This window comes from Cydia pomonella, chromosome 25 (assembly GCF_033807575.1).
Source record: "Cydia pomonella isolate Wapato2018A chromosome 25, ilCydPomo1, whole genome shotgun sequence".
In the NCBI taxonomy this organism is placed as follows: domain Eukaryota; kingdom Metazoa; phylum Arthropoda; class Insecta; order Lepidoptera; family Tortricidae; genus Cydia; species Cydia pomonella.
Window position 1 is genome coordinate 2,076,842 of NC_084727.1, and position 23,056 is coordinate 2,099,897.

General features: G+C 37.8%; 2 protein-coding genes across 3 annotated transcripts; one reads left to right on the plus strand and one right to left on the minus strand.

Moving 5' to 3' along the window:
• Window positions 1-409: 409 nt before the first annotated feature.
• LOC133531729 (putative zinc finger protein 705G) lies at window positions 410-10,518 on the minus strand. 2 transcript variants are annotated; one of them, XM_061870111.1, is made up of 3 exons: window positions 9,965-10,462; window positions 3,097-3,194; window positions 410-748 (listed from the first exon to the last, which is right to left on the minus strand). In XM_061870111.1, the coding sequence occupies exons 1-3, from the start codon at window positions 9,988-9,990 to the stop codon at window positions 507-509; spliced, it is 366 nt and encodes a 121-aa protein (XP_061726095.1). In that variant the 5' UTR covers window positions 9,991-10,462; the 3' UTR covers window positions 410-506. The 2 variants fall into 2 exon arrangements, 1 of the variants encoding a protein (XP_061726095.1); XR_009801582.1 differs by lacking the exon at window positions 3,097-3,194 and having other exon boundaries at window positions 609-748; window positions 9,965-10,518.
• Window positions 10,519-11,029: 511 nt separating this feature from the next.
• Window positions 11,030-21,460, plus strand: LOC133531701 (gastrula zinc finger protein XlCGF57.1-like). Its single transcript, XM_061870069.1, has 4 exons — window positions 11,030-11,359; window positions 12,143-12,295; window positions 14,665-15,108; window positions 18,817-21,460. Exons 1-4 carry the CDS (start codon window positions 11,284-11,286, stop codon window positions 19,824-19,826), a joined length of 1,683 nt encoding a protein of 560 aa, XP_061726053.1. The 5' UTR covers window positions 11,030-11,283; the 3' UTR covers window positions 19,827-21,460.
• Window positions 21,461-23,056: the final 1,596 nt, after the last annotated feature.

Below are 23,056 nucleotides of genomic sequence, written 5' to 3' on the forward strand. Positions count from 1 at the left end.
TAAGTATGAAATTCTAACCCTAACCTCTATGTATATTTTCGAAATTTGTAAGTTCGTAAGAAAACATTTGGACCTATTTACAAAATTCGTAGACCAGCCACGACGCTTCGAAACAAGGTTTAAACATAATTTAGCTTTGCCTTCAACCTCTAAACTCAAACTCCATAGTACAAGTCCAAACGTCATGGCAGTTAAAATATACAACGTGTCCCAAAACTCAACGATAAGCCGGCACCAGAGGATGGAGCTGCTTATGATTAGTCGAGAAAAAATAAGGAAAAAAATATATCTCGATTATTTTAGAAATTACAGAAAAAAAATGAAATTCATCGAAAATCGACATCCCTAATGGTATTTTTAACGACCATGTCACAAATATTCAAATATTACTGTTTTTTTTTTTTTGTTTTTGGAAACTTAAGTAGCCCTGCTATCTAACACAGTTCTTAAAAATACCATAATACATGTAGTTTTTACACAAAAAATAATCAAAATTCATTTTGTCCCTACAATTTTGAAAGATTTTTTCTTATATGTGTAAATCCTTTCTTACAAATGACACACGAGAAAGGTTTTTCCCCTGTGTGTACGAATTCATGAGTTTTTAAATTATATTGTGTAGTAAACACTTTTTTGCATATTACGCATGGGTAGTCCTTCTTTTTACGTGTGATAAAAGTATGTGCATGACGCTCTCTTGCGGTGTTTGCGACGGACAGTCCGAACTGACTCCCACCACTCAATGAAACTGAAAAGAAGCATACAAAGTTTTAGGTATTCATGAAACAAGTTAAATGTTTGTTTAAATATGTGACAGTCCAAATTAAAAGGGACCTTATAGCAGTTGGCGCTTACGTCGCGTAGTATTAGTATTGGCGCGCCGTTAATAAGACCGCCAGAAGGTCCCTTTCGATTTGGACTGTAATATATTTTAGTATATCTATATAGAAAAATAATGCTTCAAACAAAAGTAAAATATTATTAGAGTTAAAGTTATGTTTTAACTCGATTTTAATCCTATGATATCTGGCGACAGAAGGTAATTTTAAACGTAAAGGAGAGATATAGTTAAACGCAATGACATAACGGCATTCTTGTCGCCCGTCACCATGCCTATCACATTCTAACAAGTATTTAAGTGCGAAAGTGACAGGCGATTAAAATGCAACCATGCTGCCACCGCAGCTTTAACGTCCGCATAACCGCGCATTGATATAAGGTAAGGTGTGGTTAGAGGAACTATTGGACTACGGGGACACTTGCAGGGAAAATAAACAGTTAGAGATACTATAAATATTAAGAAATAAATAAAATGATAATACCAAAAATAAACCTAATGCATAAATCACACTGAGTGAAAAATACCTACGTAGGACTTTCCTCATACGGTTTCCGTTACCCCGAGCAAAATAATAGTACATTGTGCAACGAGGGGGGTAAGTGAAATTTTGGATACGAGGGTGGTGGTGGTAAAGACCCGACTTTGCAATATCCTTACCCCCAGAGTTACACACAATGTTTTTCATCACACTTGCGAAGATAAAACTAAATTTTAAACGAAATCATTCTTAAATACGGTGACATATCAAACATTCGTCCGCCATTTTGTAATTTCTTGACAGGTTAGCATCGAGGGCACAGACCTATTCGGCATTCAGCCACGATTGAAAATTATGTAAAAATATTTTAAACGGCTGTTAAATTAATCAAATTATAAAATTAAATAATTAGATTAATTAATTACATAAACAAAATATTAGTTTATAAACGTCAGTATTTTAAAAGTAAAACTAATTTATGCTACTTGGTTTGTATGAATAAGTGACATAATAAATAAAAAAGGTAGCAGAATAGCGGGTGTACCTAAATAAAATTAAATGAAAACCATACCATATTTTTGTACCTAATTTATACTATTGGTACCTCCTTTAAAAAAATTTTTACCTCACGGTACTTAAAGTTATCACCAAAAAACAGTACACCCGCCATCCTGACAGTCAGAATGGCGGGTGTACTTTATTACGCTATATTCCCGTGGTTATTGATAAATTCTATAAAAGCCAAATGTTTGTACCTTGATATTCAATGTACTATTGAACTAGTGTGATTTCCTTTGTTCCATTCGCCCCCTTCGAGACGATTAAAGCTGCTCCATCTCTACCTATTGGGAGAATTGTCCTCCAAAGTACTGAAAATTGACTAAGCCCTTTAACTTTCTGTAGAGAGATTCGGTAAAAATGGCTAGTTTGATTATATGTTAGAGAACATGAAAAGACATTGACCCGTCCACGCCTTCCCAGAAAAAAGCCTTTAAATGGCTTAGTCGTTTATTGAATAGCCCCAACGATTAGCTTTCCCTTTGATTTGCTTACCCGTTCATTTGACATAGCTCTAGGAAGGGGTTTCCCTTTCAAAGATACCGCTAGAACGAAATGGTATCCCCTCCCTAATTAAAAAAAATATGACACCTGTGCTGTCAACGCGCTGGAAACCCAGTCCTTCACTTTAAACATAAATAAGCAATATTTGATTCTATTTTTATGAATAGAAAGTTGAAAATGGCATAATTGTTGTAATTTATAAACGATACCTCTTCAAGAGGTTAGTGCTTAGGCACGGGTATCAGCTTACCAGTATTATGAAGCCAAATGAAAGGGTTTAGTTAGCAACGGCTTTTGTAAGCAAAGACTCGGAGGGGATACCGGACCGGTCCCTGTGAAAAAGTTATGAGCATGTGTTTTGTTATATCAACTCATATTTTCCTAAAAAAAAAACAACTTTTCAGTGCTTTTGTACTTTGAGAAAGATTGTTCGCAATAGGTTGAGATTGGGCGGCTAAAAAAATACGTATTATATCATATTAAAATGCGTGGTTGCAAGGAGCGGATGAGCGCGGATTAACGAAAAATAGTATGAGCCATGCTAACTGGCACGCGTGCGATGGATTCTACCTGCAATGATACCCGCGTGCATACGCCTGCTCCGAGCACTAGATAGCGGACGCTTTTCTTTAGATACCGTTCTTTGGCAGCAGCGGTCAAATTGTTTACATTCTTTATTTCGTTTTCTTGACCTTACTTTACAAACATGACTCACTTGTGATATCATCATCATCAACTCCCATGTTGTCGGTGAATGCGCTCACAACAATCCGCTTGAGCCGCACACAGCAGTCCTTCAGCTTGATGGGTTCACTGCATTTGACGAAATTTAATTAATATAGAGCAGGAAGTCCCAGGTTCAAATCCTGGTCAGGGCATTTATTTGTGAGTTCATCGTATATATTTGTATCTGAGTTAAGGATGTTTTCTATACCGATATTTAACATATATGTACTCGTATTATCTAGGTATATTGTCGTACCCACTACACAATCCTTATTGAGCTTACTGTGGGACTAGGTTGATCTTGACTTAAACGACCAATTCTTATATATATATTTCGAAGGTCTCGGAAACGGCTCTGACGATTTCGATTAAATTTGCTATATGGACTCTTCGGGGGCGAAAAATCGATCTAGTTAGGTCTTATAACTGGGAAAACGCGCATTTTTGAGTCAAGTTAGACGTGCCTCGACCGAGGCGGCGCGCGCGTTTTCCTCGCCCGAGCGCGCCGCCTCGGCCGCGGCACGTCTACACTGGCCGTTTTGTGCGCGAGAAAATTACCTCGCGCGTATGTTCGCTCTGTGTGGACCCGCCTCTTCAGGCTTGCGTACGCACGTAACAATGTATGTAATATGTAAAAGTGCATGAATAATGTAATATTAGCAATAAGGTTTTCTCAATAAATTATTTATTCTATTCTATTAATTTCTTTGCTAAATGATTTTTATAACAATAAAATTTACTGGAAACCTCTGGAACCTATCAAAGGCTTTTTGTCCATCTGGATTAGTAAAGTCTCACTATAGTGTAAGTAATGAAATAATGAAAATATATATTGGAAAAATTTATATGAATATACTTACACAACCAATGATATTATAACTCCTGATAGGTGTTCCCTTCGAGCAACGCCGGGAAGGGAGACGGCATTCGTACTATTTCCCCTCTGCCGAAGCATAGGTACACCTATGGTGGTGCATGTTGTGACTTGTCCATACACAAAAAGAGATCGAGGTGTGCAAGATTTGTCTTTGACCTGTGTCATTTTCTATGTATTTGTGTCGTCATTACAGATTGAATTTTGTATGTAGTGAGTGAGAAGTGCGACTGTGTGCACGTTTCCCCCGCAAAAAATGCCAGAACGATTTTTACAGTGAGATATCGCTCGGCCTCCCTTCCAACGTGTCCGAAGCCGGTGTTGCTCGAAGGGTGTTCCAAAATTGAACGTTTGAATTAAACAGTTGTGCTAGTTGCACCTAGGCAACCTCTGACTTGCTCCGTACAGTCGACCCCAATTCAGTGGCTGCCAACTCTGAGCCACTTACCTCCACCACACCTCAGAAGGCAGCAGCCTGCGCTACCCGCCCTACAGAATGGCACAGGAGTTAATGAAGGACAAATTTAACATCGGAGATAAATGGATGGAGGAATTGAATTCCAACCTGCCTACAACCTGCAGCGACTACAATCCCACTGAAAGGCCTAAAGGCTTCTCGGCCCCAAGACGCGAATGGTGCCAGCTTAATAGGCTTCGCACAGGGCACGGCCGATCTGGCGATTTCATGTTTAGGTGTGGATGGAAAAACACTCCGGAATGCGATTGCGGAGCGCCTATACAATCGATCCACCATATTATTAACGAGTGCCCGAGCCGAATATCCAGAAAGCTGTAGTGGTCTACAGGTCATTAAGTATGAAATTCTAACCCTAACCTCTATGTATATTTTCGAAATTTGTAAGTTCGTAAGAAAACATTCGGACCTATTTACAAAATTCGTAGACCAGCCCCGACGCTTCGAAACAAGGTTTAAACATAATTTAGCTCTGCCTTCAACCTCTAAACTCAAACTCCATAGTACAAGTCCAAACGTCATGGCAGTTAAAATATACAACGTGTCCCAAAACTCAACGATAAGCCGGCACCAGAGGATGGAGCTGCTTATGATTAGTCGAGAAAAAATAAGGAAAAAAATATATCTCAATTATTTTAGAAATTACAGAAAAAAAATGAAATTCATCGAAAATCGACATCCCTAATGGTATTTTTAACGACCATGTCACAAATATTCAAATATTACTGTTTTTTTTTTGTTTTTGGAAACTTAAGTAGCCCTGCTATCTAACACAGTTCTTAAAAATACCATAATACATGTAGTTTTTACACAAAAAATAATCAAAATTCATTTTGTCCCTACAATTTTGAAAGATTTTTTCTTACAGTCCACTTTCAATCATCATGGTGTAAAAAAATAGTATCGACACCACTATGGCAATTTTTTTCAAAAGTTGACGCAACTATCCAAGATTCCAAAATGGTATAATACTTTAGGAAACCTAGTCACAAAAAAAAACAACGAATTTTTAAACAAGAATCGACATTATTTAATGTTGGCGGTAATCACTTTTACTGTACCCAAAAAAGGATTTTTGTTGTTGAAAAATGTTGAATAAATGCAAAGAAATGGTACAATTTTTTTTCCTTTTTTTTAAATTCATTTACTACATTATTAATACTACAGTAAATGTTCAAATTGCCTGCCACCGGCATTAATACAGACATGACATCGCCTTAGAAATGATCGTTTTATCCGTCGTGCATATCTTCTACCATTGATATGATCCGCAGCTTGTGTGATTTTTTGGCGAAGCTCGTCCAATGTTGCTATGGGTTTTGAGTAGATTTTGTCTTTAAGACAGCCCCAGTAGAAGAAGTCCAGGGGGTTCAGGTCGGGCGAACGGGGTGGCCACAAGATAGGACCAAGTCGCCCGATCCAACGCCCTGGATACTCTTGGTTTAAGTATTCTCGCACTGCACGGGCATAGTGAGCTGGGCAACCATCATTTTGAAACCACATGTTTTGTAAATCACGTAAAGGCACGTCTTCTAATAATTCAGGCAAGTCGTTTTGTAAAAAGGTCAAATAGCCATCACCATTAAGGTTTCCTTGTAACTCAAAGGGTCCAATTACATTTCCATTTAAGATGCCCGTCCATAAGTTAACCTTGAATTGATACTGAGATTTGTCTTCTCTCATCAAGTGCGGATTTTCATTGCTCCAACATGTAAGTTGTGTAGATTTGAATAGCCATCTTTCTTGCAGGTTGATTCATCCGACCATAGAACTTTGTCTAAGAATTGGGGATCTTCCCTGTGCTTTTGCAGCATCGCACGGCAAAATGCGACCCGATGTGGATAGTCCCGCGGTAGTAACGTCTGCACACGCCTGTAGTGATATGGGTGAAGTCTGTGACGTTTTAGAATTCGATGTGCAGAACTTTTTGGTATTCCCGTAGCTAGTTCTATGGCACGTACCGAGGTAGTTGAATCGTTTTCTATTTCATTGAGAACTTCTTCATCGCGTTCCAATCTAGGTCTTCCAGTGTGTCTCCTGTCAAATGGTAAACGACCTTCCGCAAAGGCTTGATGTACATTAATAAACACTCGATAATCCGGATGTCTTTGAACATTTGGGTACCTTTCTCGATACAATCTGCTAGCAGCGTTAGCATTGCATCGGCATTCTCCATAAATGAGATGCATATTAGCGTATTCCACCACCACCTTAAAAATGATATCAATGCTCAAAAAAATTACAAACAATTTAATAAAAAAATGTACTCTGGTGACCCTCTGGACTTAATAGCGTTTAGTGAGAACGCAGCCCAATGGGTGAAGAACCTAGATATAAATCTGTAAAAATGAAACCGTAGAACGACTCATAATCATAATGTCATACAAATAAATAAACCTCTAACTGCATACATGCTACTGACTTAAACCTATGTTCAAAAACCAGTGTAACAAATGCAAGCATCACAGTCGTAATTATCATGTATGTGACCTTATACTGATAATACCATAAATAATAAATAAACAAATATTATAGGGACATTGTTATACAAATTGACCAAGTAGGCTTGTGTTGTGGATACTCAGACAACGATATATATAATATACAGATACTTAAATAGGAAGATAACATCCATGACTATAACATGCGCTCAGGCGAGGAACATAGTCATGGATAGCACATGTGCGAGGAAATTGCCTCACACATATGCTCGCTCTGTGTGGACCCGTCTACTCAGGAAAAAATATCTGTGCTCATCACACAAATAAATTATTCGAATCCAGGACTATCGGATTCATAGGCAGGGTCACTACCCACTAGACCAGACTAGTCGTCAAACCATGTAGTTTGCACCCGGCTTTAAATCTCTGGTTGTTGTGTTCATGACCACATATTTATTTTTATGGAGAACTGTCAGATATTTTTTAGTAGGAATAGGATTGTGTGACTTAAGGAGATACATTAATAATTAATAAGTTCATCAAGAGTAATTAATAAAACTGAACTATATTGATAGAAATTAAAGTTTGAATGCATACAAAGATGAACGGTATAAGAAAATGTATCCGGAAATAATGGAATTATTTATTGTGCTCCTTATGTATGAGTACAACCTATCTATATAATATCATTAGGAAAAAACTGGAAAGAAATGGCAATAGATAGACAAAAATGGAAGAAAATGCTGGACAAATACCTAGATATAATAGAAAAAGGTGATTCGGAAGAGGCCTAGGTCAAAAGACCTTACGAACATGTTCATAGGAATTGTTAATATAATAAGGAATTGTTAAATAGACTGCCAACAGTTCGTATAATAAAGCCTTTAATAATAATAATAATCTATTTTCTCTTAAATTATTTTCTATATTTTGTATTTACATGTTGATTTTTAACTTTATTTTATGGAAAAAAGTACCCTTGACATGTCTACATACAATCAAGAATCATATATCGGGTATAATAAGATACCATAAATGTTCGACATGTATTACAAGATGCATACCTAACGGAAATGATTACGAGAAGTAAAACACGCGGCCAATTAGCGTCTCTACAAAACGCACGTTCCACCACCCTCGCCCGCCTCGTCCGTCTCCTCGCAACCGTCGTCGGGCGATGAATTCGCCACCGCGCCCGACACCAGCGAGTCGAGCGACGAGTGCGGGCCGCCGCCGCCGCCGCCACGACCACCTGCGCGACGAGGGCGGCCACCGCTGCCGGCACGCTTGGGGCCTGCGGGACATCCTGCCCCGCCCACGGCTCCCGCTGCCGGTGGTGTAGTGCGTCGCATGCGATGGTCTCAATCCATGAATGAGAACGTCATGCGCGCCTACTATGGGGCTACAGAGGGGGGAACACAGCTATCCGCGGATCGCTCAAGAATACTTCCTCTGTTTCAGGCTCTTGAACCTACCATCATCATAGCGAAGAGTCTCGAACAACACCTTGAGAGACTCTCGCTAGGTGGTTGGATCAAGGGTCAGATACAGAAGGCGGTGATCTTGAGCACGGCGCGGATAGTCCGGCGGTTCCTCTCTCTGCGGCCCTGACCACCGGCAGCTTGGGCCTTGCCCCGCTGCTGGCGGCACCCTAGGTTAGGTTTTTTTATAATGTGTTTATATCTTTTGTATTGTTTTGTAAGTGTTTTTATATTTTACTTTTATATCCATATTATAAAAAATCGTAATCTAAGATATTAAATGAATAAAGAGAATAATAATAATAGTATCATTGTACACAACAGAATAAGCTTAAAATATATTCAAAGACATTTGCCTCTTTAGAGTACTGTTGTGGGTACCCTATTATGGTGAGGAGGTAAACAAAGATTCACTTAATTACATCTATTTATTCAGACTCCAAATTAGTATCAGAAAGTTACATTAATAGAAAACACGAACGTTTAGAGAAAAGGCGCAAGACCAGGCGGCGTCGCGGTATCGCGTATGTATTAAGAATGTGCGCACTTGTCGAGCTGCGCTAAGCGACTGCTCGTACTAAATGTTCATTTAAACTGTTTACCAAAACTGCTGACTCTAATGTGCGTCGACGCCTTGCCGCTACACCTCTATGACCGGTCTGGCCTAGTGGGTAGTGACTCTGCCTATGAAGCCGATGGTCCCGGTTTAAGATTCTGGTAAGGGCATTTTTTTGTGTGATGAGCACGGACATTTGTTCCTGAGTCATGGGTATTTTCTATGTATTTAAGTATTTATATATTATACATATTGTTGCCTAAGTTGATGAATGAATTAATTTCGGATGGCACAATTTCACTATCCAAAGACTCCCTATTGTAATGCGAATTTTCGCGATACTAGGCCTATGGGGCCGCTATCATGTAGCCAGGCTCCCCTCCTTTTGTTTACAGTGTTAAAAGGGGTTTCAGGCAGCGGAACATATTTTAAAATTTACACATCGACTCATACATTTTCTAGTTCGCTTTTTGTCACATATGAAGATTTAATTTTCTCTAGGTCATTCTGAAGCTTTACTATATCTTTTAAAAGCTTTGTGCAGTCAAGGTGGCCAAAAGAAAGAGGGGGCAATTTCTCCAAATTTCGAGCAAGCACAAACACTGGTAATGTATCCACAACACAAGCCTTATTGAGGTTACTGTGGGACTATAATATTTATTTATTTGCTTTCATGTCATGAGTGATACCGCAAAAAATAGGTTATTAGCAAAATTTACACAAAAATTGTTGTTAATGTTACTTTCGTTGTTGCCGCCGTTAATTTGTTTTATTTTTAAACCACATTGGTAGCAAACAAGCATACTGCACGCCTGATGGTAAGTGATGAAACGTGTACAACATTTTCACAATTTATTTACTTTATCGGAACGTCATCGCGTACATAAACTATAAAATCACCTCCGACGTTGCGAGGACGGCATTGCCCTCATTGTTTCCGAGAAAGACTTTAAAGCTTTAATATACGCGATTACGGTAAAGAAAATAATGATACGTGCACATCTTCAATACAAATATTGAGAAAGCTTACCACATAACTGGTAAAACGTCTTCCATTGCACGAGTGGCGTTTACCCCGTATGCGGATAAATAAATGTTTTAACATCTTTTACCAACATTTTTGAACACTGGCGTATCACTGTAGTTTTGCATTCTATTCTCTTACGTATATAATTGTAATACCATGCAAATAAAACTTATTTATAAAATTATAACCTATGTTGATAACATTTTACTTTGACATTTGCGTAGATGGGATCAGATGGGATCAAAGAACATATAATCAAAGAGCATATAATCACTACGTTTTTAGGATGAGATTGTGCTATACGCGTGCGACTGTGAGAGATAGAACATCATACTCAATGCGTGCAATAAAACAAAAAAACTTTTTTCTAAGTTTGACTGGACTAACTAAATTTACTTACGACGAGTACGACGACTGAATTACGCTTGAATTATGTGTGAATCATTAATTTTAGTCCTAATAGTGCTAGCAGATGGGCATATCGGATAGCGACCGGGCGACGAAAAATCGTATAATTTTAGAGGGCCCTATTTAAGGGCCATTTACCATCACACTTCCCGATATCGGGCCTGATTATCGTTGTCTGTTTCACGGCATATCAGGCACAATGTCAGCACATCGTTAACAATATTTGAAATGTAAAAAAATATTAAACATTTACAATCAAATTATGGCAATTAGAGACAAAGTATTTTGTATGTCAAATATTGTCAAATATTTGGTGAAACGGAAAAATACTCTTGCTCAGACCTGACATCGGGCGATAGCGAGTGTGGATGTAATTGGACCATTACGGGCCAATTACATCCACACTTTCCGATATCGGTCCCAAAGTCAGTCCCGATGTCGGGCCTGATAATCGTTTTCCGTTTCACGGAATATCAGCACATTCTTAACAGTATTTGAAAGGTAAAAAATACGTTGTCTCTAATTGTCAAAAAAAAAAAGTTCAATATTTGATATTTTTGGTTATGAACCATTTTTTTACATTTCAAATATTGTGAACGGAAATTTACTTGCCCTTTTTTCGTAAGCTATGAAATGTCATCATTGTCATCAGTCAATTCAGTCATTGTCAAATTCTATAGGTTAACCTAGGGCTAGTATTATTGTACACTTTTTTTCTCCATTTATCTACAAATTAAATCTTAGTTGTATTATTACCATTCATTAGTTATTGCATCATCGATACCGACTGACATCTGTTTTTTTTTGCGTTTATGTTAATCAGAAACAAGCAAATCATTACATAAAGAACTGACTGCTTGCTTCTCGTTTTCTATATTAAAAGTACACAAGTTATTTGTTGGTTTGGCCCCATAATGTCCGTGGAGCCGCGCGTGAAACAGGAGCCCGAGTACGAACGCGAGGAGCTGACAGCGCAACTCGTGGACCGAGGTGAGCCCGAAAATTAGTAAGATACCGGATTCAACAATCTCCTAGCCACAGAATTAATAATAGTACTAACCTACAGAAACGACACTTCCTACAAAACCGAAGTTTTACAGCGATTCAGGGACGAATCATGCTGTCCCTTTCTAATGTATGACACTATTCCTTTCGGGTATTTAGGATTGTCAAAATTCAAGACATTATCTTATCTATGGTTGTGAAGCAAAGGCACGACAAGTTGTGCCAACCCTAATAATTGCTCGGAGCAATGCTGAACCGAGAATGCCGAAAGGAAGAGTGTCGCCTCACTGTCCAAGCCTACTCAGTAGTGGTCTTGCCTATGAATTAAGATTTCCCTAGCATTTTTGTGTTGGTGGTTTACGAAAGACGGGTAATTTCTAACTGTTAATGTTGTTAATCATACTGTGTATTTATCTGTTATCTATATACATTTTTATATTGTCACCCAAAGTATTAATATTAGGAAGGTGGGATATCATGCAGAATAATGATCTCTTGAGGTTGCAACCTGCAGTCATGAGGAAAACGAGGAAGAAGTAGTCATACTACTACTAGCTTTGCTTAGTTTGTGGTTAGGTTGGTCTTTGTCAGATTCGTTTGTCCCTTTCCGACGTATGGGTATGATGGAAAGGGACAAACGATGATTAACGGCATTGTAACTTTAGTACACGTTTATGAATAAGGGGGTTAGTGTTTATTTTTTACACACACTAAATGCCAAATGGAACCACTAATTGTCCATAACACTTATGTTCATTCATTTTGCAGTGCGTGTGAAAAAGGAGCTAGATTTCACGGTTGAGGTGTTTTGTGAGAAGGTGGAGCCCTCAAGCGAGCTGTATGCAGACCACATTGTCAAGGAAGAGCTAGTGCTGGGGCCGGAGCACCCGCAACGCCCCGACGTCGGCCTCGTGGTGCGCGGTTGGTAGCTCTTATTTTATACCAAAAATATATTTTACTACAAGATGTGTCTCAAACATATTAGCCCTGAATGGCCCTGATGCTGCGAAGTTTGTCTAGTAATCAGGCAATATGTTATTTAGTATTAAAAAAAAATCACAAATAGATAAAACAACTGATGGGACCTATGGGAAGTGAAAGATGGAACCCACAAAAATAATGTTAAATGAAAAATGGAACCCACAAATGTAATGTTAAATCTAGTTTATTTTGATGATTGTTAGAAGAAATCAGTATGAGACTTTTACTACAGAAGAAAATTACTTAAAAAACCGGCCAAGAGCATGTCGGGCCACGCTCAGTGTAGGGTTCCGTAGTTACTCTTCCGTCACAATAAGCTAAACTGGAGCTTAAAGTATAGTAAATTGTTAACCAAGGGATGAAACGGTACCTTTCACCCGAGTTACACAAATAGGCAAATTTGCATAATCAGTACCCAATTAAAGTCTTTTTACTATGAAGGGGAAACTTTTTGCGATAACGCAAAAACAGCTAAACTGATCATGTCCGCTATAGTTTTTATTTAATGTGTTTCTTAAGCTCTACTTCCACGATTTTTTTCATATTTTTTGTACCTATGGTTCAAAAGTTAGAGGGGGGGGGACACTTTTTTTTTTCTTTCAGAGCGATTATCTCCGAATATATTCACTTTATCAAAAAATGTTTGTTGAAGACCCCTTAGTTTTGAAAGACCTTTCCAACGATACCCGACACTGTAGGGTTGAAGCAAAAAAAAATCACACCCAATTTACTAGTAGGGGAGGTACCCTAAAAAAAATTAAAGTTTTAGATTTTATTGTACGACTTTGTCGGCTTTATTGATTTATATATCCATGCCAAATTTCAGCTTTCTAACACTAACGACCACGGAGCAAAGCCTCGGACAGACAGACAGACAGACCGACATGGCGAAACTATAAGGGTTCCTAGTTGACTACGGAACCCTAAAAAAAGGTGTTGAAATCATATTCATACAGCACTTCTGCATAAAGCGAAATTATCACTATCAGTACAATGACAGAGCCGTGTTGCTTTCACTTGTAATAGAACTAGGAATCTGTATTGCGAAACCATGGTGCATAATAACCCACACCCACATGGCACCCTGTTATGGCATTCCAAATAAATCTTACACTTTTTTTTTTATTTATGGAGGATAGGCAGGCGTTTGACCACGATCACACCTGATGGTAAGTGATGATGCGGTCTACGGTGGAGCACGCTTACCTATGAGATACCTATTTACTCTAGCCTTGAAGAGATTCAGATTGTACTCATACGGAAACACAGACTCGGGCAAGGCATTCCACTCCTTGGCAGTTTTTGAATAGTAGAACTAGTGTTGGTACATAACTTGTTATGTTCCTAATTAAATATAAACAACATTGTCTTAACTTGTTTCTGCTAAGAATTAATAGCCCTTTCTACATACGAGTTTATTCCTTCCCAAAAGAATTTTGAAAAGATAATGCTTATTTCTCTTTGCTTAATAGATATTTCTAGTATTTGAATTTTGTCATGCACATTCCATATAAAATTAAACAACATAGTATTAGTCTTAAATAAATAAATAAATATTATAGGACATTATTACACAAATTGACTAAGTCCCACAGTAAGCTCAATAAGGCTTGTGTTGAGGGTACTTAGACAACGATATATATAATATATAAATATTTATAAATACTTAAATACATAGAAAACACCCATGACTCGGGAACAAATATCCATGCTCATCACACGAACAAATGCCCTTACCAGGATTTGAACCCGGGACCATCAGCTTCGTAGGCAGGGTCACTACCCACTAGGCCAAACCGGTCTCGGTCGTCTATATACATTATTTTCTTTCTGCTGAGTACGGCACATGTAGCCGACTGCAGCTTAGCAAATAGGGAGAGTCAGGGATCGGAACCGGTTTTTTGCAAAAACATCGAAATAACTATATATTTCGGTTTTTTTTTAACTCAAAATGTAGGACTCAGTTGTGTTTTTAGATAACGACTTCGTATTATTAGACTGCCCGATTAGGAATGAAAAAATTCACAAAGAACGAAAAATACCGGTTTCCGATCCCTGGGGGGAGTCCAGCCTGTCGCCTATCATGTTCATGATGGTGTTGGGGCTGGCGCGAATCCTGCGCACCAGGGATGTGGCCCTCTTGCGGATAGTGGCATAGAAGCAATCGACCCCGGCTTCGGTGAGCATCCCTGATGCGCTACAGCAGTGCGGCAGCCCCATCCACACCCGGACCGCGTTATGTATACGCGTTGTTGTTAGTATAACACATCATTTCAATTAATGTTTGACATGAGCTTAAATCTCGCTAGAATGGATGATTGGTGACGCGGATGTCTGCCCACGGGCGGCGGGCGGCCGCGGCGGCACACCGCTCGCGCTGCGGGACTGCTCCGTGCGGCTGCACCGCCTCCCGGAGCCCCCGCCGGCACACACAGGGACCACACACCAGAATACACCTACGAGTGCTGACACCCAACCTGATACACAACTTGATCGTGAAAAAGCCTGTAATTTTTGTGGCAAGGAGTTTTCACTAAAGTCTGATTTAATGAAACATGTCATGACTCATGTCCACCTGTCTACAGAGCTCGAGTATGAAACAGGAAATGAAACATACAATACTACATTAACTTGCGACCAAAAACATGTATGTGACATTTGTGGAGAAGCGTTCAGTCAGAAGGGGGAGTTGGTGAAACATGTTGTTATTCACATCCACACCGAGGAGGCCACAGACGATGTTGCAGACAGTGGTGAGTTATTATTATAGAGCCTTTTTATTTACAATCAGCATCCTTTTCTTTTTGCATGCATTTTATTTAAGTAACATTTATATAATATGTCGAAAGATGGCAGTAAATTTACGTCGCTACAAAGTTTTCTTTGACAATACATCTCTATTTCAAATTCTCTTTTAAATATCAATACATTAGTGTGCGCAAGTACTGTTTATCTCGGATGATCGATATTGGAAATGTCATTAGCCGGGTCGTGCGCTTTCCTCGGCCGAGGCACGTTTACACTGGCCCGTTTTGTGCGTGAGGAGATTGCCTCGCGCGTATGCTCGCTCTGTGAGGACCTGCCTAATCAGTTTCCTGAAGTGTACTTAGCCATGCCCTTAAGTTAACGGAGTTTAACAAAACACCGTGTATGTATATGCGTAAAGTGGAACTTATTGAACCGCTTTTAAGCTCATAATCCTATTAGTTCTTGGCTTGATCTTGATAGTATGATACAAATGTAAGTAATAGTGTTTGCGTTTTCTTTCTGTGAAATAACCATACTAGTGTCCAGTAGAACTGCCACAAGAGACCATCATGTTCTCGCTTGATTGTATTATTTTAGTTTTGGACACTGAGAGACCTTATACACCTCTAAGATTTTATTTTATTTTAAATTTTATTATATTTTAAATTTCATTTTATTTTAATACCTATTTTAATGATTCGGACACTTAGAGACCTGTACATGTCTAAGTCAATTTAAATTTGTAATTTAGTTTTATAGGTAGGCATTACTCCTTACGAATAATGTGTAGTCGCGTTTATGTGGCGCTATGCCGTCTTTAATGTAACTTACAAGCACAAATGTTGTATCTCACAATTTTTTAATTATATTTATATTAATACAACCCGGCAGCTTGAACATGTCATGCTCGCTTAAAAGTCTTTGCTTACGGTGGCGTCGTTGATCGGGTCGCCACTTTCCCGACTGAAGGTTGAGGGAGGCGATGGCTGAGATACACGTCATACTCGTGAACGGGTGCTGTTTGTGGAGACCGGTCTGTTTAAGCTTACACGGGCTACATGTTATGTTATAAGTATGTAACTTTAATTTTGAGTGGCATTAAAGTAAGACACTTCATTCGCCAGGATAGTGTTAGAGCTGGCACGCACATATATCTCTAAAGAATTATACATCTCTAAGGAGTTTTAGTATTTGTTGGTTTTATTTTTTTATCATAGTTTTTTTTTGTGTAATTTGACATTTAGAGACAGTATACATCTCTAATAAAGTATACCTATATTATTTCATCGATTCCATATTTGTAATTGTTTTTTATAATTTTTATTGTGTAAAAATAAATGTTTGATATTTGGGGACCGTATGATCTACTACCTCATCTGATACAAGGATATGCTCCTTGGCACACGTTCATAAAAGTGATGCTCAGTTTGGAAAAATATAGTAAAAAAAAAATAGAATTGGCCGAAAGCACAGTTACAAAAAAAGGTGAAATTTATAGGAATTAATATGTAGCTTCGGAAACCAATCGTCTGCCAGTTCCTATATGGCCGGAAGTGCGTCTGCCGGGCACTTTAGAGGTACCAAAAAGAGTGGAATTTACTTCATCTGATACGAAGATGAGATGATGGCAACAGATAGGAATTTAAAGCCTGACCAGTAATATAATTATGATCATGCGCCATATTGCGGAATTTCGTTGGAATATTTTTTTTCATACTAAACTGATCTGTCACATCTATACATGAGAATAACAGCGCCCTCTTGACAATGATCATATATTTCTGGTCGGGCTTTTTATGTAGGTTCAGAAAATACTCGTCTGCCAGCTTCCAAATGGCCGAAAATGCGTCTGCCGGTGCTGGGCACTTAAAGGTACTTAAAAAAGTGGAATTTACGTCTACTGATACAAAAAAAATGAGACTTGTGGCAACATATAGCAATTTATATGTAGGTTCAGAAAATACTCGTCTGCCAGCTCCCAAATGGCCGAAAGTGCGTCTGCCGGGCATTCAAAGGATCGGAAGGAACTGATTGCTTAAATTGAGGATGCCATTTGGGAGCTGGCAGACGAGTGGTTTCTGAAGCTACATATAAGGTTGTAATTTTTTTCGTGCTTTATATCAATTCTACTTTTTTTACTATTTGTTCCAACTTGGCATAAAGTTTATGAACGTATGCCATGGGGCTTATCCTTGTATCAGAAGACGTAAAATATAATACAGTCCCCGCCCGTACTGAAAGGGCGTCCGAAAAATAACGCAAAATTTGAATCGAATGGAAAACACATTTTTTCTTTCATTATGTTTGTTTATAAAATCATAAAATACACTAAAATGGGTTTTGTGTGGAATAACACGGTGAGCAAATGGCCTCCACGGCTTTGCTGGCATATACGCACTCTTGTCAACATTTTCTGTGAACATTTTGCATAAATGGGGTTGGCAACTGTCAAAGGTTTGCATAGATGGCGCCATCATAGCTTGCCCCTGTCTGTAAATTTGTTCTATGAGATTTGGCTTAAAGTACTGGAATCTAAATAGGTCACAAAAATCCAAAAAAAAAAACAAGAATTTGACAATTCTAGGGATTGACAGGGCAAGCTATGATGGCGCCATCTGTTTAATACTTCGACCGGCCAACCCCATTTGATATTGCCATTTGAACGGCTTGTTTTTGGACGACCAGTGGAATGGCCACCATGAATTGATCCACTCTCTCTAAATTTTGCAATCACTCTTCTCACAGTTGCCGAAATCAAATCAATATTCCGACCATATCTTGCACGAGATTTTCGAACTGTGCCCGCCATACTTTGATTACTTTTGGAATAGTGTTCAATAATGAAAACGCGTTGTTCAATCCGCCATTTTACAAACCCTAAACATTCAGCTGTCAAATAGTTTTTTTTAGGGTTGCCAGCACTAAAATGTAAAACGGCGGCAAATTCAAATTTTGCGTTCTTTTTGGGACACCTTTATATATATATATTAAACCTGCGTCCTTTTTTAATTATAATTATCTAACTTTTGTGGTTTTATTAATTGGAATTTTTATAATTGTGCTTTTACTAACTGTTTGACCAATTGAAATTTGTTAAATATATAAGTTTCAGTTTTTCCTCGCAAGTGTGTTAAAAACGTCTCATAAAACACATGTGCACTGGTCATTCAGCATTTCACACGCACCGACTTTCTTATTGCACAACGTAGTGTGTAATGAACAACGTATCTCACTTGTATGTACAATCATAATATTTTTTTGCAAAAATCCCACGTCATCTGACTTGTATTAAAATAGAAGAAGTCAATTTCTTTTGTTTTTCAGAGATGTTCGAAATTTGAATGTCATTATACCTAAGTCTATGTTTATACATTTTAAATTTGCGTTAGATCGCCAATACTCGTTAAATTGCTATCAAATCGCATTTTACAAGCTGGTGTCGTAATAATACATTATGATACAAGTGCGAAAAGTAGGAAATTCGCAACGAATGGGGATAAATTAACACGACCAAAGGTAGTGTTTTAAATCGACACGAGTTGGGAATTGCCTATTCGCACATGTATTGTACAACATATTACAGTACATATAGCCCTTTAAATTTTCGACATAGTTACGTTATGTGCTAATTATTGCACTAGTGCAGTAAAGTAGCACCATATGTACTTTAAAATATATTGTAGTGTTCACCGTAACTTTTCCATTGTTTTCAGGTTTCCTGGTTCCGGAGGGGGGCGCCACAACCGACCTCGTGAAACAACCACAAACTGACTCACGGCGAACAACAAACACACATACCCTTCAAGTTACTTCCGATACGAATATTTACGTCTGCGACTTCTGTGGGACCACGTTTGAACGAAAACATAAAATAATTCACCATATTAAGAAGCACATGCCACTAAAATGTGAAACTTTATCAATGGATTCAATATCTAACAACGAAATAAGAAAAAATAAATCTACACAATCGGGCAGCTTACAAACACACAGACAAACCCACACCGGAGATAAACCTTTTTCCTGCGAAGTGTGTAAAAAGGAATTTAAGCAATTAAATGTCTTAAAAATTCACAGACAAATCCACACGGGGCTAAAGCCTCATTCGTGCCATATATGTGAAAAGGAGTTTACGCGATTGGGAAATTTAAAATCCCACATGCGAATACATACTGGTGAAAAACCATATTCCTGTGAAGTATGTAATAAGCGGTTTGCGCTATTGAATGGTATAAAATACCACAAACGAATCCACTCTGGCGAAAAGCCTTATTCTTGCAGAATATGTGATAAGAAGTTCGCACTCGCAAACACTTTAACCTTTCACATACGGGCCCATTCTGGAGAAAAACCATATTCTTGCGAAGTATGTAAAAAGAAGTTTACGCGACCGAACTATTTAAAATCCCATATACAAGCCACCCACACTGGAGAAAAACCTTATTCTTGCGAAGTATGTGAAAAGAAGTTTGCGGCATTGTCCTTATTAAAATGCCACATAAAAACCCACACTAGAGAAAAACTTTATTCCTGTGAGGTATGTAAAAATAATTTTTCGACATCAAAACAATTAACAAGACACAAACGCACCCATACTGGTGAAAAGCCCTTTACTTGCAACATATGTGAAAAGGAGTTTTTGAAATTGGGCAATTTAAAAAACCACATACGAAGCCACACTAGAGAAATCCCTTACTCAAGGAATATAATAATTTTAATGTAAATAATTGCCTATTATCGTATTTATGCCATACGATTAAATAAATAAGGAGTATAATAATATATGTACAGTAAAAGAGCAAACTCGCGAATTAATGTCAAAAAACCTCGACACAAACGCCCCAAGCGGAATTTTGGTACTAACCTTTACGTATGTGTGCGTGACATACATTGATACTTATAATAACTTTGGCGTCTTTTTCCTTGACCGTGTACAGTGAACTAGAGAGTGCAAGAAGGTGAAAGAATGGAAACCTCGTTGTAGTTCACTGTACACGGTCAAGGCATAGAGAAATAAGAAGTAATAGAGTGCTCACTCTATACATTAGTTTTGGTACCAAAATGATTTGTTTGCCGCGATATCTATTGTCGAGTAGCAGTACTGAGAGTTCCGCTACTCGATGCTAGATGTCGACTGCGAATATAATAATCATTTTGGTACCAAAACTGATGTATGGAGTGAGCACTCTATTACTTCTTATTTCTCTATGGTCAAGGGAAAAGGCGCCAACATATAATACCTATTTATTCAGTGACCATTTACAATACCAGTCTTTTATGACGACCGGTCTGGCCTAGTGGGTAGTGACCCTGCCTATGAAGCTGATGGTCCCGGGTTCAAATCCTGGTAAGAGCATATATTTGTGTGATGAACACGGATATTTGTTTCTGAGTCATGGGTGTTTTCTATGTATTTAAGTATTTATAATTATATATTATATATATCGTTGTTTAGGTACCTACAACACAAGCCTTATTGAGCTTACTGTGGGACTTAGTCAATTTGTGTAATAATGTAAATAAATAAATATTATAGGACATTATTACACAAATCCTATAATATTTATTTATTTATTTATTATTTATATTTATAATAAATGTTCACACCAAAAATTTTTTTTTGCATAAGTAAAAACACGATGTGTACAATATTTTTTTTTTTTTTTTTAGAAAACAAACAGCCTTTTACAAATATATTTAAAATAAATGAACTAAAAATAGGCCTAAAGTTTCCTACATTACTAAGAAAACTATTACATAGAAATGTAAATTACGCAATTATAAATTACCGGTTTAGTTGTGTACTACATGCAAGTAAGGTAAGAAAACATACAAAAGTATGAAAAATATGACTGGAACCAAATTGGTCAATTTCTAGAAAACAAAATTTGCCGAACTTTGTTCTTGAACACGAACTATGAACAAAAATATCTATATCGTTAAGAGATTCATTATACAAATAACAAGTGCGCCTAAAGAAAGAGTTTTTAGCATACTGTGTGCCACAGGAGGAAATAGAAAATGTGGGTTTAGAACGTGAGTGGAAACGAGAGATTTTGAAGGAAACGCTATCTAATAAAAGGTTAGAATCTATGTGATTTCTAATAATTTTAAATAAAAATAAAACATCTAGATATGCTCTTCTTTTCTCCAACGGAGGGAGACTATGTCTAGCTGCTGACGAAAAATAATCACAGTTATAGCGGCCGGTTCTGTAATCAAGGGACTTACAAAAAAAAAATCTGAATCCTTTCAAGTCGTGACTTATGAATGCCAAAATGTGGGCTCCAAACAACACTGCCAAACTCCAAAATACTACGTACGAAAGAGTAATACAAAAATTTTAACGTGAATGTACTTTTGAATGGTTTACTTAAACGCAAAATCATACCTAATTCACTTCCTTCACTACCTTTCACTACCTTTCGCTGCCTTAACTTGCCTTTATTTATGATTGTATAATATATAATGTATATATGTATTATATTGTTTGCGTCTTCATTTTGTTGAATTATATGTATATCGGCACTACCCGTTCAATGTTGTAAGTTCATTGTTTCCTGCTACCCAAAGGTTGTCTGGAAGAGATCGCTTCTTAGCGGTAAGACCGCCTGTTGTTACCTAACTTTTACGTGTTTTTTCATTTCCTATCTATTTTTAAATGTATGGTGCACAATAAAGAATATTTACTTACTTACTTACTAATTTTTTATATGCTCTCGCCACAATATTATCTATTTGTTCAACAAACGAGAGTTTAGCATCCAGAGTAATCCCTAAATCTCGGATCGACGACACCCGTGAGACACTGCTACCAGCTAACTTATAATTGAAAGTTACAGGATTATGTTTACGGAAAAATGTGATAGTAAATAAATAAAAATAAAAATCATTTATTTCGGACGACACAATCCATATTTTGTTAGTTACGAATATACTTAAATTACTATGTTAGTAGTGTAGCATTTCTCAGCGTTTAGAATTAAGTGATTTCGCTGACAATAGTCCTCAAATTGTGACAAATCGGATTGTAACGCAACACAATCATCATAATTCCTAATAGTCTTATATATTTTTGTGTCGTCTGCATAAAGTATGTGTGATGAAGACTGAAAGATAGTATCAATATCATTTACATATAAGACAAATAGAAAAGGCCCCAGGTGAGAGCCCTGGGGAACCTCTGAGGGAACGGGTAGAAACTTCGACCTATAGCCCTTGAGTGCAACCGCCTGACTTCTATTACTAATGTAAGACTTTAACCACCTAAAGAACGGTGACCGTGTATACCGATCCTGAAAAGCTTCTGAAGTAAAATTGAATGATCTATTTTATCGAAGCATTTAGAGAAATCGGTATACACGGCGTCCACTTGATAACCGGCATTGATAATATGGTCGGTATAGGTGACTAGGTTAGTGTCGACGCTTCTACCTTTGAAAAAACCATATTGATGCACAGAAATGTGTCGAGAGACCACAGCAGTCATTTCATTCGTTACAATTTTTTCGAAAACCTTAGCGAATATGCAAAGTTCCTTTGACTTCAATCTTTGATATTTTCTTAATTTAGCCTGGAAATCTCGTTTTAATTCTGAAGACGCTGTTGAGGCAGGACTGCTTGGACAAGATGATATTTCAACTGAATGTATACTACTTATACTTGGCGTGCCACAAGGTGATCTTGGTGCGGAGTGCTGCAGACTACTTGATCGCAGAAAAAACCGCATTGATCGTAGAACCCGATCACTTGACATTGATGTATTAATTTGCAAGTCAGGCTGGGATCCGCTTAATGCTTGTTGATCAACTTCACGGTTGAAATGTCTTGTCTCTCCTCTTAGCTGTTGCGTTTCACCATTATCAGAGTTTTCCCTTTCAATTAAATTTTGTGGAGCTAATAGAACGTTAACGTTTGAGGGATTAATACATTTTGCAGCGGCCTTTGCTTTTT

Bases quoted from the DNA above. Each gene is read 5' to 3' on its own strand.
- LOC133531729 (XM_061870111.1), bottom strand. From the start codon at position 9,990: ATGGAAGACGTTTTACCAGTTATGTG. The intron at 3,195-9,964 runs GTAAGCTTTCTC...CGTCAAATGCAG, and splicing joins GACGTTTTACCAGTTATGTG to TGAACCCATCAAGCTGAAGG. The intron at 749-3,096 runs GTGAGTCATGTT...GCTTCTTTTCAG, and splicing joins TGATGATGATGATATCACAA to TTTCATTGAGTGGTGGGAGT.
- LOC133531701 (XM_061870069.1), top strand. From the start codon at position 11,284: ATGTCCGTGGAGCCGCGCGTGAAACAGGAGCCCGAGTACGAACGCGAG. The intron at 12,296-14,664 runs GTTGGTAGCTCT...AAATCTCGCTAG, and splicing joins CGTCGGCCTCGTGGTGCGCG to AATGGATGATTGGTGACGCG. The intron at 15,109-18,816 runs GTGAGTTATTAT...CATTGTTTTCAG, and splicing joins AGACGATGTTGCAGACAGTG to GTTTCCTGGTTCCGGAGGGG.